Source organism: Girardinichthys multiradiatus, chromosome 14 (genome assembly GCF_021462225.1).
Source record: "Girardinichthys multiradiatus isolate DD_20200921_A chromosome 14, DD_fGirMul_XY1, whole genome shotgun sequence".
In the NCBI taxonomy this organism is placed as follows: Eukaryota; Metazoa; Chordata; class Actinopteri; order Cyprinodontiformes; family Goodeidae; genus Girardinichthys; species Girardinichthys multiradiatus.
Genome location: NC_061807.1, coordinates 22,598,167 through 22,611,776, shown reverse-complemented (window position 1 = coordinate 22,611,776; position 13,610 = coordinate 22,598,167). Strand labels below are relative to the sequence as shown.

The 13,610-nt window shown below is 39.4% G+C and overlaps 1 protein-coding gene across 4 annotated transcripts in view; it reads right to left on the bottom strand.

The window, feature by feature from the left end:
• The window catches only part of kcnip4a (potassium voltage-gated channel interacting protein 4a), a 205,081-nt gene that overhangs the window by 140,991 nt on the left and 50,480 nt on the right, over positions 1–13,610 (bottom strand). The window contains exon 1 of one of the 4 annotated variants that reach the window (XM_047385323.1): positions 5,848–6,465. The exons of the other annotated variants lie outside the window; for them this stretch is intronic. Coding sequence (XP_047241279.1) covers positions 5,848–5,932 — 85 coding nt within the window. The 5' untranslated portion in view covers positions 5,933–6,465. Of the gene's footprint in view, positions 1–5,847; positions 6,466–13,610 lie in introns of those variants that run through there. 4 annotated transcript variants of the gene reach the window in all.

The following is a 13,610-nucleotide window of genomic DNA, read 5'->3' as shown; positions in this document are numbered from 1 at the left end:
CCAAAATTCCTATCTCACAAAATTAGCATATCATTAAAAGGGTCTCTAAACGATCTATGAACCTAATCATCTGAATCAACGAGTTAACTCTAAACACCTGCAAAAGATTCCTGAGGCTTTTAAAACTCCCAGCCTGGTTCATCACTCAAAACCCCAATCATGAGTAAGACTGCCGACCTGACTGCTGTCCAGAAGGCCACTATTGACACCCTCAAGCAAGAGGGTAAGACACAGAAAGAAATTTCTGAACGAATAGGCTGTTCCCAGAGTGCTGTATCAAGGCACCTCAGTGGGAAGTCTGTGGGAAGGAAAAAGTGTGGCAGAAAACGCTGCACAACGAGAAGAGGTGACCGGACCCTGAGGAAGATTGTGGAGAAGGGCCGATTCCAGACCTTGGGGGACCTGCGGAAGCAGTGGACTGAGTCTGGAGTAGAAACATCCAGAGCCACCGTGCACAGGCGTGTGCAGGAAATGGGCTACAGGTGCCGCATTCCCCAGACCTGGGCTACAGAGAAGCAGCACTGGACTGTTGCTCAGTGGTCCAAAGTACTTTTTTCGGATGAAAGCAAATTCTGCATGTCATTCGGAAATCAAGGTGCCAGAGTCTGGAGGAAGACTGGGGAGAAGGAAATGCCAAAATGCCAGAAGTCCAGTGTCAAGTACCCACAGTCACTGATGGTCTGGGGTGCCGTGTCAGCTGCTGGTGTTGGTCCACTGTGTTTTATCAAGGGCAGTGTCAATGCAGCTAGCTATCTGGAGATTTTGGAGCACTTCATGCTTCCATCTGCTGAAAAGCTTTATGGAGATGAAGATTTCATTTTTTAGCACGACCTGGCACCTGCTCACAGTGCCAAAACCACTGGTAAATGGTTTACTGACCATGGTATCACTGTGCTCAATTGGCCTGCCAACTCTCCTGACCTGAACCCCATAGAGAATCTGTGGGATATTGTGAAGAGAACGTTGAGAGACTCAAGACCCAACACTCTGGATGAGCTAAAGGCTGCTATCGAAGCATACTGGGCCTCCATAAGACCTCAGCAGTGCCACAGGCTGATTGCCTCCATGCCACGCCGCATTGAAGCAGTCATTTCTGCCAAAGGATTCCCGACCAAGTATTGAGTGCATAACTGTACATGATTATTTGAAGGTTGACGTTTTTTGTATTAAAAACACTTTTCTTTTATTGGTCGGATGAAATATGCTAATTTTGTGAGATAGGAATTTTGGGTTTTCATGAGCTGTATGCCAAAATCATCCGTATTAAGACAATAAAAGACCTGAAATATTTCAGTTAGTGTGCAATGAATCTAAAATACATTAATGTTAAATTTTCATCATTACATTATAGAAAATAATGAACTTTATCACAATATGCTAATATTTTGAGAAGGACCTGTACATCCATTGTGGGCGGTTGCAGAGTGTGAATACAGGGCAGTTAAAATATAGTACCAACTGCGTCACTGTGCAGTTGGTAGCACTGTTGCCTTGCAGCAAGAAGGTCCTGGGTTCGATTCCCAGCCGCGGGTCTTTCTGCATGGAGTTTGCATGTTCTCCCCGTGCATGCGTGGGTTCTCACCGGGTACTCTGGCTTCCTCCCACAGTCCAAAGACATGCTTGTTAGGTTAATTGATCACTCTAAATTGCCCTTAGGTGTATGAATGAGTGTGTGTATGGTTGTTTGTGTGTTTCCCTGCGATGGACTGGCAACCTGTCCAGGATGTACCCTGCCTCTTGCCCATAGACTGCTGGAGATAGGCACCAGCTCCCCGCAACCCACTATGGAATAAGCGGTAGAAAATGACTGACTGATGACTGACCATAATATAATATTGTAGAAACATGTTGAACATACTGATCTTGTGATGCTGACTGGGAGTACAGATATACTGTCCAGCTCTACCTTTGACCTGGGATCTCCTGAAAATATCTGGAGGAATGAGGCTAGGGAGAGGTTTGTCTGGGTTTTCATCCTGGACTTGTTACCTTCATGAATATGACACAGAACAGAGCCACATTTAAAAATGTGAACGATAAAATAACCTGTCCATTCAATTAAGGCAGATGTGTCAATCTACATAAATGAGGAAATGTCCACAAGAAAAAAGATAATTGCCTAAACTTGCCAATAATTATGGTCAAAGAAAAACTAAATGTGTAAAATAACTGGAAGTGAGAGAAACTAAGCTTAACTAAGACCCAAGCTTATCTTACCACCATGTACAGTGAGAAGGATGGAGTTCTGGCACTTCTGGAGTGCCACCTTGTTGTCACCTAGTCTCTATAGTTTTCCTTTATAAGAAATCTTGTTTGCAGTCTACTATACCTAGGATTGTTTATTGGCACTATGGCTCTTTATTCACAGCATCCAGACACTAAATGGAGATAGAATTTGCTAAGGCATGCTGCACATAAGCATCTACCTATGCATCGAAATAGATCAGAACTTTTGATTAGAGATAGTCTTGCCTTTATCGCATGTAAAACTAGATATCAATCTAAATACATCATAATCAAGCCAATAAGCAGAGTTTGCAGCTGGAACTTGTACAAGTGCTTGCTTTTGTAGCAACCAACAGTGTGTTCATTTGAGGCACATAACACTACTTTTCAAGCAAATGTTTACATATCCAGAGGTTGTCATCTTGGTAGGTGGGAAATGAAAGAAAACAAAATGACCAATTCTATCAATAAAATCCTAACCTAATACGAAGTAATCGAATTTTTCATAAACAAAAAATGGCTGCTTCATCACATCCTAAGCAGGTGGTAAGCTCTGTAGCCCCTATATGAACTGCACACCTTCTTTTGTGTCTATTGTAGTTTGAGGATATTGCAGCAATAACTGGGATGCTAAGATGACTCTCAGTGTAATCAAATCTAACATTTAAATTCGTGGAAACTATTTATTTTACTATGTGGAAGGAAAACAAGGGCAACCCCATGTCATTTCTTAGTTCTGATGATAACTAAAGCAAATAAAACTCACAAAAACAAGACAAATAGCAAAAGATTTTCCAGCTGCAGCGCAGCCATAAACTTATTCATAGTAGGGAAATCTAGCTGTTTAGAAATCGTTCTGGATGCAGCACTCTTACTAAGGTAACTGTGTTTTTAAGCAGCTAAACGAAGGTTGTTAATTACACTGCAGGTAGGTCCTGTGATATATTTTTGTAAGCAATTTTCGAGCAAATTCTGGGACTTCATTAAAAACTGTAGTTCTACTACAGGTTTTCATATTGCGAGAATGTCATTCCAGCCTATGCCCAATTCATAAGATATATTTCAAAGTGTCTCAATTAATTATTATGTATGGTCAAATCAGCATGTCAAATTTTTTAAGTAAATCCTTTTCTAACTGGATTAACTGGAAAACTGACACATTTCCTTGATTTCTGAAATAAGGTAACCAACACAAATACTTATGAACCCAAGTTTTTGTTAAATATATCTATATCAAAGTTATAATTTAAAATAGAAAAATCCATTTTGTATAAAAACCTGCTATAGATTACACTACATCATTTTGAATAAACTCATACTGTCCTTTAAACATTTTGTACACAATGAAACTTGATAGATATTGGATTTTTTTGAAGAAATACAATCCCCCAGAAGAAAGTATATATTTCTGACTCATGCCTTTAACAGAGTTAGTCCCAAGGGAAATGATGTCCAGTCTCGTATTTCAGAGGAAGTACTGAAACTGACAAGAGAACATAGTATTACACAAAAGCAGAACAAAGTAATTTCACATATTATCAACAGGGGCTTTGAAATACATATAAATAAATTAGCCCAGCATACTTACTAATTATTAAATTATCAGATGGGACTTTTAATGTGACCTGCTGATAGCTATAAAAATAAGCTATGAAAAATATATAGTGAACTATTTGTTTTAATTAATCTAATCAAAGATATTAAACTTTGAATTAATTTTGTCAGACTGTCCACTAATGGAACTATATTTCATCCTCCCCACTAGCTCCCACCGTCCCTGAGGTCAAGGAGACTCAGGGTCAAGGAGAAAATAGGCCATAGCTGAGTTCAAAGCCCAATTTACTTCAGATTAGTTCTCCAACCAAAACAGTGTTGATAGAGGTGGCTACAATAGATGAAAATCTTTAAAATCTTCACTTTTAAGACCAGGCGCTTTGCACTTTGACAACAACTCACATTTTAATTTAACTCAGTTTATATTGCCAACAATATTCAGCAGTGTCTTTCAACCCAACCCGGCTAAAACAATTGATCCACCTTGATCCACCACCGCTCATTGATAAAGGGCAAGCTGACTGATAATCACCTTTATGTTAATTCAGTTGAAACAGAAGCAGTGATTACAGCACCAGCTGAATTATACTGAAGCATTAGCCAAGTGTTTGTATCTTTCACTACATCCACTTAGTGTTTGTACCTTAGGAGTCACTTTTATTCCAACTCTGGATTCAAATGTAAGATCCATTGCACCGCTTTTTACACTTAGGAAAAATTACAGAACTCAAACCTGTTCTGCTGTTCGCTGAATTTGAAAAAAATTGCTTGTTAGATAAATTCTCTCTAGCAAATACTTATAAAAAAATATATGCTGACCAATTTATTTTATCAGGAACTTTTATTGGCATTACTATTTATCTGCATTTGTCTTGTTATGCATGTTATTATCCAGGTGGCTAATAATTCCCAGACAGGATTAACTAGTTTTCTCAATCTTTTTATATCATATCTGATACATTAGGTTTCACAGCCATTTAGTTATTATTTTAATTACTTTTAGTAAACATATTTACTCAATACAGCAGATTTTTTAAGGAAAATGCAAACTTTCTTAAAGAGGTAGAGGTCTCAGAAATAGTTATTTTCTACCGCTTCTTCCATAGTGGGTTGAGGGGAATCTGGTGCCCATCTCCAGCAGTCTATGGCAAGAGGCAGGGTACACTCTAAACAGGTCGCCAGTCCATCGCAGGGCAATGCGGACACACACAGAACAAACAACAATGCACACACTCATTCACGCCTAAGGGCAATTTAGAGAAACCAATTAACCTAACAGTCATGTTTTTTGAACTGTGGGAGGAAGCCGGAGCACCTGGAGAGAACCCACACATGCAGGGGGGGGAACATGCAAACTCCGTGCGGCACCGAGCAGCCACCAGAATATCTCTCAGAAATATTTACACAAAAAAATAATACCCCCATCAATATAGGGTTAGAAACAGTTGAGGAGCCATGAATTTTGTCACACATTTCATATCAGCATTAGTACTTTATTGTATTCATCTTCCTGAGGGTGTTAAATATACTTTCACAGTTGTGGGGATCAAACTATGCAACACAAGCATATGCTTCATAACGTCACATCTTACATCCATCAAATAATTTAATGCTTTTGCTATCTTCTTGATTTTAATTGTTCAAGTTCAACTGGTTAAATGAAAGAAATCTCTTTACATATTAAATATTTTGTATTCTTATTTATCTGATTTTGTACAGTGCTTTGAGACCATGTAAAAATAAATGTATAAATTATCCATGCATACTTAATACAATAAAATGCATGCGAATAAATTACAAAAAAGGGGAAAACCTTCATGAAGTTCTGTGGGGATCCTAAAATTCTGTTAAACTGATTACTACAGATGAGACATGTAATATGTTTTATGATATGTTCAAGTCTTCCACATTGTTTTGCTCAGAGCATGTCATTAATCCAACTCTGGACATCCTCAAAGTTCCCAAGCAGGCTTTGCAGGCACATACATTTTAAATCCCGTTCGGCACTGATGAAGTTAGACAAAACCTCAGCAGATTTCAGAAATAAATTCCAACACAAAGTCTTACCGGTGTTGAGCGTGCCTGTGATAAGTCTGAACAGGTACTGTGCGAACTTGAAGATCTCACGTTTACACCGTTTTCTGCAGCTCATCTTTGCTCCTAGGGGAAGGGGGATGCTCGGAGGGGTTGGCACAAAACCAAGACTCAGCCTTCGAGTTGAGATAAAGGAAATATCCAGGGAAGACCTAGTTTGATGGAGTGCCACAGAAGGGCAAGTGTCCACTTCGGTCCTCCAGACTTCTGGCTGTGTCAGCGTGGCCCCTGAGTCTTCCTGCAGCTGGAGAGATGCTCATCAGTGAGTGGAGGGCAGCGAGAGGAGGGGGTGCGGGTGTAAAGGTGTTAGAGTTCGGCTCCACGGTATGCCTGTCTGATCAACACCGGAAAGCAATGTGGTCTTTTGTCAGGTCATTGATGTTTTCTTTTTTGGCTCTGTACCCTTCAGAAGATAAAAGAAGCTTTTCTATTCTCTTTTCCTCAAAAACTCACACCTCCTCTTCACACTTGTCTCCTGCTGAAACTAGAGATTACCTTGTTGGCTTTACAACAACATTGGGTCTATCCCTCTCCTTCTCTCACAAACACACACGCTCCCACACTTGATCTCGTAGTGAGCCTGCTGCTTGCTCTACTCAACACCATCTGTGGATGTTTTACCCTTGCTGACGGTTGCCATGGAGGTGTGGTCTGATTGGCCAAAGCTGAAGAGGAGGAGAAGGGAGAGATAGAAGGTACGCCAGAAGGAGGAGAGAAATAAAGGAGAATTAAGGGGAAAGTGTTCACTTCAATGAATCAGCACTGACGGTACATTATGGCCCTATTGTCTGATGTGTAAATTAACGTTTTTTTTTCAATGAGTGACAGTAATGGACAATTGTAATGGCACAACAGGGCCTCACTGACAATTGATGAGAGACTGTCTATAAATGTAAAACCCAGGAGACTGAGGGGATGAAGCAACAAGGTTTTAAAGACCCTGCCTTACAACATCAAGGTCAGTCTAAATAATGACTGACGAGCCACGCCTAACATCTGTAATGGCAGTAGGAAGAGCCAAGAGCATCATCATCACCACTAATTAGTCTGCACTGTACCTCAGTTGCGCTCATCTATCAGTGTCAAGCTCTCCCATCTGAAATAATGGTCATTAAGTGAGGTCCATAAGTGTTTCTGCAGTAGCTTCACTTAACCCAACAAAGAAAGAAACATATCAGTGTCACCTGGCCATGACCTGACAGACTCACATGGTTCCTAGAAAGTGTGAAAAAGGCTGGAATTTCCAGGTTTGGATAAAGACAGGAAAAGAAAATTTTAGTTTTTAGAACAAGACAGTCAGAGAATACACATATCCACCACTTAATGAAAGGTCACTGAGGCCATAGAGAAAAAAATTATTCTGGATCCGGATTGTGATTACCATAATTTATAGGATTCTTCCTCGGGCTAAGGTCCACCTCTGGTAAAAAAATTATTAATTTGTAACTTTTTTCTGTAAAGTTGCTAACACACACGCAGACAAGGACAAACAAACTTAAATGAAAATGTAACCTCCTAGGCAGAGGTAAATATTTGTATTTTCTGACTTTATTTCTGCCCATTGGTATGTCTGTCCTTCCCATCTACGTTTGTGTCCAGCATCCATTCATTCATTCGTCCATGTATCTGTTTATTTATCTATCAGTCCATCAGTTGTCCATTTATCTACCCATTTGTCTCTGATCCATCTGTCAGTTTGTCCATCCATCCTTCCATCCATTTGTCCCTCATCTATCTATGCTTTGGTTTGTCCATCTATCGTTTCATCCATCCAGCCATCTGTCTTGCCCCAGGGCTGTGTGTTGGGCTCCCTCCTGATCACTCTGGTGACGTATGAATGCTCGGCGAGACATCCCACCTTTTATTTAGTGAAGACTGCAGACGACACAGCAGTAATGGGACGAATCACGAATAATGAGGAGTCCAAATACAGAGAGGAAGTGGAACACCTTGATGCAGTGGTGCAGAGAAAACAACCTCTGCATCAATGTAAAGGAGACTAAGGAGATGGTGGTGGATTTCAGAAGGGACAAGTGCCCCTTTTCCTCCCCTGGACATTGGAGGAGCAGCTGTTGAAGTGGTCCCCAGCTTCAGGTACCTGGGTGTGCACATATCCAATGACCTCACTTGTCAACAGTTCCCATTTCGTCTGTCTGTTCATCTGTTTGTCGATTATCCATCTATCCCTTAGTGTTTTCCACGTTCATCCATCTATTTCTCCATCATCCTCAATCTGTCCATCATCATCCATCCATTTCTGTTCATCCATCCTATTTTTCCATCATCTGTCCATCCAACCAACAAACCCGTTGATGCATTTGTTCATCTGGAAATCCAATCCAATTGTCCATCATCCATTCATCCACCCATCCATCTGTCCATCTGTGTATTGTTCACCATCCATCTGTACCTCCATTCTGTCCATGATCCACCCATCCATTTGTTTGTCCTTCACTCTTCCATTTGCCTACCATCCAATAATTTGTCCATTATTCATCCACCCATCTGTAAGTGATTCACCCATCTTTCCATTGTCCATCATCCATCTGTCTGTCCATATGTTTGTCAAGTCATCTATCCATTTATGCGTCCATCCATAATCATCTTATTTATTTACATTAAAACTGGGCTTAGGAAGGAGTGAACACTCTGGAAATTTGAGTCTGAAAATGAATGGGATTTTGACATGTAAAATGTGAAGGAACTCTGTGGTTAGGTATGAAATATATTAAGGCCCAAATATATGGTGAACCGGGGCTTAGACTCAACAGGGTGTTCTATTTTGGTGTAGAGACTTTGCAGACTCTGACCAGGGGTTCTAGATGGTGTGCATTTTTAACTGCTCACAATTTATAGACTCAGCAGCAAGGGACAATCTCCATAGGCAGGAGTAGAGAATGAATGAGTGCTTGGAGAAAAATAAAAATTTCAAGGACTTGAAATAGTGAATGAAACTTTTTTACTCTGTCAGAGTGCCACAGTAAAGTAGTACAATGTCTCCACTTGGTGAATAATTTACTAGGTACCTGTGGCGAGATGCAGAGCCTTTGTCGTTCAACTTGCTTTAATCGACGTTGGGGAAATAGCACTGACATTAAAACGTAAAATAAAATATCTTTCCTGAAAGAGCTTCGTCTTCCACCTAATTTTGTTTTGAAAGTGAGCGAATTTTCAACTGCAAGTCCTCAACGCCCTATTTCTGAGATATAGAAAGGAGTTCTAGCAAACTGCTATTTTTCACAAAAGATTCAATTCATTATCTGTACAGCTTGGATCGTGGTTACTAACACCAATATCATCTATTGTCCAACAAAGCAGATGCACCAAACATTATGGAATTTCTTTATTAGTATAAACATAGGATGATGTTTTGGGTTTCAGAATTTATACTCCTTTTGTGTCACTACTAAGTATATTAAACATGAGGTAGCTTCTGGTTATAACATATACCATCGCTTTAAAACTTTGACCCCTACATATAGATTTTTTTTTTTTTAAATCACTGTTGCAGTTAATTTCTCTTAAGATGCAACACAGTCCTGGGTTCTCTCATCCACCAAATATAGCTAGCTGTCAATAAGCTGTGCATGGTGACTGAAACCAGGAAAGCTACTTTAACTTTTCCAAAGTCAGTTATTCAGCATTCTTTTGAGTAGGGAACAACCAAATACAGTCATGGTCAATGTTTCGTGGCTATGACGTTAATGCTGCCTTGCAAGCATGCTGTATTTAAATGTGCACCTGAAAGGAGTTTTATATTGCTCTTACACATGTGTAGGCACCCCTGCTTGCTGTTAAGAATGGAAAGATCAGGCTCCGTTTGCTGTGAATCACTCCCTTCAGAAATGCCCAACCAGGACATTATAAAACATTATGTTTTAGGTAAAAAAAAAAAAAAAACCTTCACAAGTTGGTTGCTCAGTGTTTCTAATGTAATAAGGCATTGGATGACTCCATTCTGCAAAATAACTACTTTTACCTCGTAATGGGCTACACAACTCATCAAGTTACAGTCTTTACCTCAATTTCATGTGTCAAATAATGCAATTACATAGGACTTTTTGAAGCCTTATTTTAAAACTATTCAAAATTTTAGATGCTAAGCAATAAAACTTTTCTTTCCGACAAACTGTATTGCTACTTGGATTGATTTTTATTGTTCTTTATACCCACAACTGCCACACTGTAGATCATAGTGACTCAAACCTCAGGGAGAGGGTGAGGGCTTGTGATGATGGAAAAGAAAGACTACTGAGGAAAAGATGGGTGTATTATAATCGATGTCATCCTGCAATATCCCTTAACAACATTTCAATGTCACACTTTCCTAATATAGTGCAGTCCTACTTCAGAATTATAATTACACTTATCATACATTTATTCTGGTGTTTATCCCCTGTGTCAATACTTTGTGGAACCAGCTTTTAGTGCAATCACAGCTCAAAGTCTTATGGGGTATTTATTTCCCAGATTGACATAAGTAGACAATTTAACTTACATAATGGTTCATTCAGATTGGATTGATCAAGTCTGTTAATTTGGACTTCTGGACTTTCACTGGGTCGTTGTAAGACATGAATATGGTTTGGCTATGCTTTTGTGGTTGTTCTGCTGGACAGTGAATGGTCTCAAGTCTTTTGTAGCCTCCAACAGGTTTCTCGCAGGATTACCATGTATATATCTCCATCAATCATCCCATAAACTCTTACCAGTTAGTTTCCGACACACAGCATTTTGCATGTAGGACCAAAGGTTCAGTTTTGGTCCCATGGGTCTGAGCACCTTCTATCACATGTTTGCTCTGTCTCCATTAAGAGCCAGATTTGTGGAGTGCAAAAGTAATACTTGCCCACCTGAGTTGTGGATTACTGCAGCTCTTTCAGCGTTAAAAATGACATCTATCCTGCTTCTCTAATTAATTCTCTAGTTGCCAGGCCAATCGGTTTAGGCACATGGCCATGCCTTGGTAGGTTTTGTGCTTTGCCATACTTGCAATGGATTGAATAGTGCTCCTTGCATAAAAAGAGAAAACGCACCTTTAAGTCATTCCTCACACTTGTGAGTATATCAATGTTGCACACATGAAGAATCTCTGCATTCACCTGATTTCAGCCCAGCCCACCTATTAGCTCCAGGGAAAGTAAAACTTAATTTTAATATTTGAGCAAGTCCATCACCTGTCAGGCAGCCACCCTGGACTCCATTTCTATCCATGTTCCCATTAAATAAACATCTCTGGAGTCTCTAATGTGTACAGAGAAGCTCTGCAGCAGCAACGCTGAAGCATTTTCAGGTCAAACAATGAGAATAAAAAACAAAATGTATACATGACAAATTGAGTTCAGTGAAGTTTGCCACCTCACTATTTCTGAGCTGAACAGATGGCCTGGGGCACTGCAGTGGCAAACACACACTCTGACCAAAACACAACGTTCAGGTACACAGTGTTGCTGGCAAACACTGTACTTGAGCTTAAAAGCGTGTGATTTTCCAAGCCTAGAAGAAACTCATAGATCACTCTCAAGGCCTTTTTAACTTCCTTATTGAGTGGGAAGTGTGATGTGTGGAACAGATCACCACATTCCAAGCCCAAGTATAGTCAGGAAGAAAAACTTACTGCGAACCGTCTTCAACTTAATGTGCAGGGTTGGGGTGAAAAGTGATACGGAAGTTGTAAAACAAATGCTGAAATATAAAATGTTGCCGTTTCATTCAGAGAACAAATAATGAGCTTGGATTTAAAAAGATTTGCTTTAAGTCACTGGATTACATTTATGTAATAGAGTAAAGCATAAGAAAAACAACTGAAAAATGACAACTTTAATTTTTACCTAACCTACATACTCCTAAAAGAAAGAATTATCAAAAAACTAATGTCAAATTCGGCAGCAGCCGAAATGCCGCCACAGAAAAATAAATAGAGTGCCTTGAGGTCCGACTGTTGTTTTAACTCTCACAGAACCAGCATTCCTCTCATGGGTGTCAGGACATCCAGTTCTGACACCCATTCCTCAGCTTGGATGATGTTCCAGTGTTTGCATAATGGCTGTTCCATCAGACTGGGCTTTCTTCAAGAACGGAAGGGGGCACTGTTCCTACTGGCACAGGTGCTGAATGTCTGGATGATCCCAACTACAGGCAACTAATGCCCGCTCGTGCTGTCTGTGTCTTTCATTCTGCCAGCTTCCTCCACTTTAATTGATGCACTGTACGATTCGATGAATGTATATCCAATTAATGTTTTACTGTAGTTAAGCAAAAGCAGAATAAATGATACTGAACAAAATTATTTTCACATTGAATCAAAGCTTCTTGTAAACTGAGCCCAAAAACGAAAAATAAAAATGTGTGCACATAAAAAAAAAAAAAAAAAAAGTCTAAATCAGAAAATATAAAACAATATCACAAAAACGGATGAAACATCTGAGAAACATTAGGCTAAGCTCTTGAACATTTAACACAAACGTTCAACTAAATCTGTGGTCCTATGAGACCATTTGAAGTCATCTGTAAAAAGACAGTTCTGTAGGTAACAGTTAACATCTAATGGGCGTGTGCTTTGCTACACTTGACATTTATTCATTTGATCAAGAAATAAGTATCTTTATTTAATTAAATTGAAAAGCAAAAAGCCTTCGAAACCAAAAAAATTTATTATAAAAAAATTTTAAAAAACGGATCATCTTCGGTTTTGCCACATTATATATGCAGCCTTCAGGGTTTTGCCCGATCATCATCTTCAGCTTAAGATAACCACTACAATTTTTGCTGTATAGACAGATATAGCTACTGAACTGCATCCGACTTGCTGACGTAACAGAACATGGAATCAGACACATGCCCTTAAGAGATCTAAAACTACTCTCCTGATGAAGAATAGGAGAATGATGTTTCTTTTCCTGCACAAAATAATCTGATATCAAAGTTCTGCATATCTAATATTAACAATATCAGTGCGCTGTGCAGTATCTTTGAAACGCCATCACAGAGAAGATTATTTAAATTGTTCCACAGCACTCTAAATCAAATACAATTTATTAAGTCCAAAAGAAACCTTCGGTCTCCTTAAAGCATGTGAAACAAAACTTTTCAGGGTTGCATTCTCCAGCAGTGACACAACGAACATAAAATAAGTGCCACTCAGGAGATGCTGACAGATATACTGATCCACCTAGAAAACTGCAGGTGGCCTGCAGTGGCAGCCATGATTACCATAATGGCTTTTTACTCTACCACTATGTCAGAGCAGCTTAGTTTCCTGATAACACTGCAGTGAGTAGCTTGTAATGCAGCATGTTAACTCGACTTAAACCCAAAGATCTTCTACCTTAATTTTCTCCCATGGCGATGAAAAGTGTAAAACTGCCCATAAATCGGCTAAATGCAAAGCATATCAATTCAAAACTGGAAAGAACTTGTGAAATTTGGGTAAAGTGGCCAGTAAACTGATCATTAGAAGCTATGCTGCTGTGTGGTAATCAACAAATCTGTCATCACCTGCTTACCATGTTTGCTTGGCAATAGCGCTAAAAATGCTTTGAAGGCACTGACCTTATCACTATGGATGCTTTTTCCACATATGTATCTTTGGGCATTGAATAGGATTCTGAAATTTGCTGCGCAGTTATTGAGAACAAATAAATTCAACTGACAATACAGAGAACAGGCAACTGGTTTTAGAAGAGAGAACAGATTTTACTCTGACTAACATTTATAAATAAGTTAGAAAAACAAAC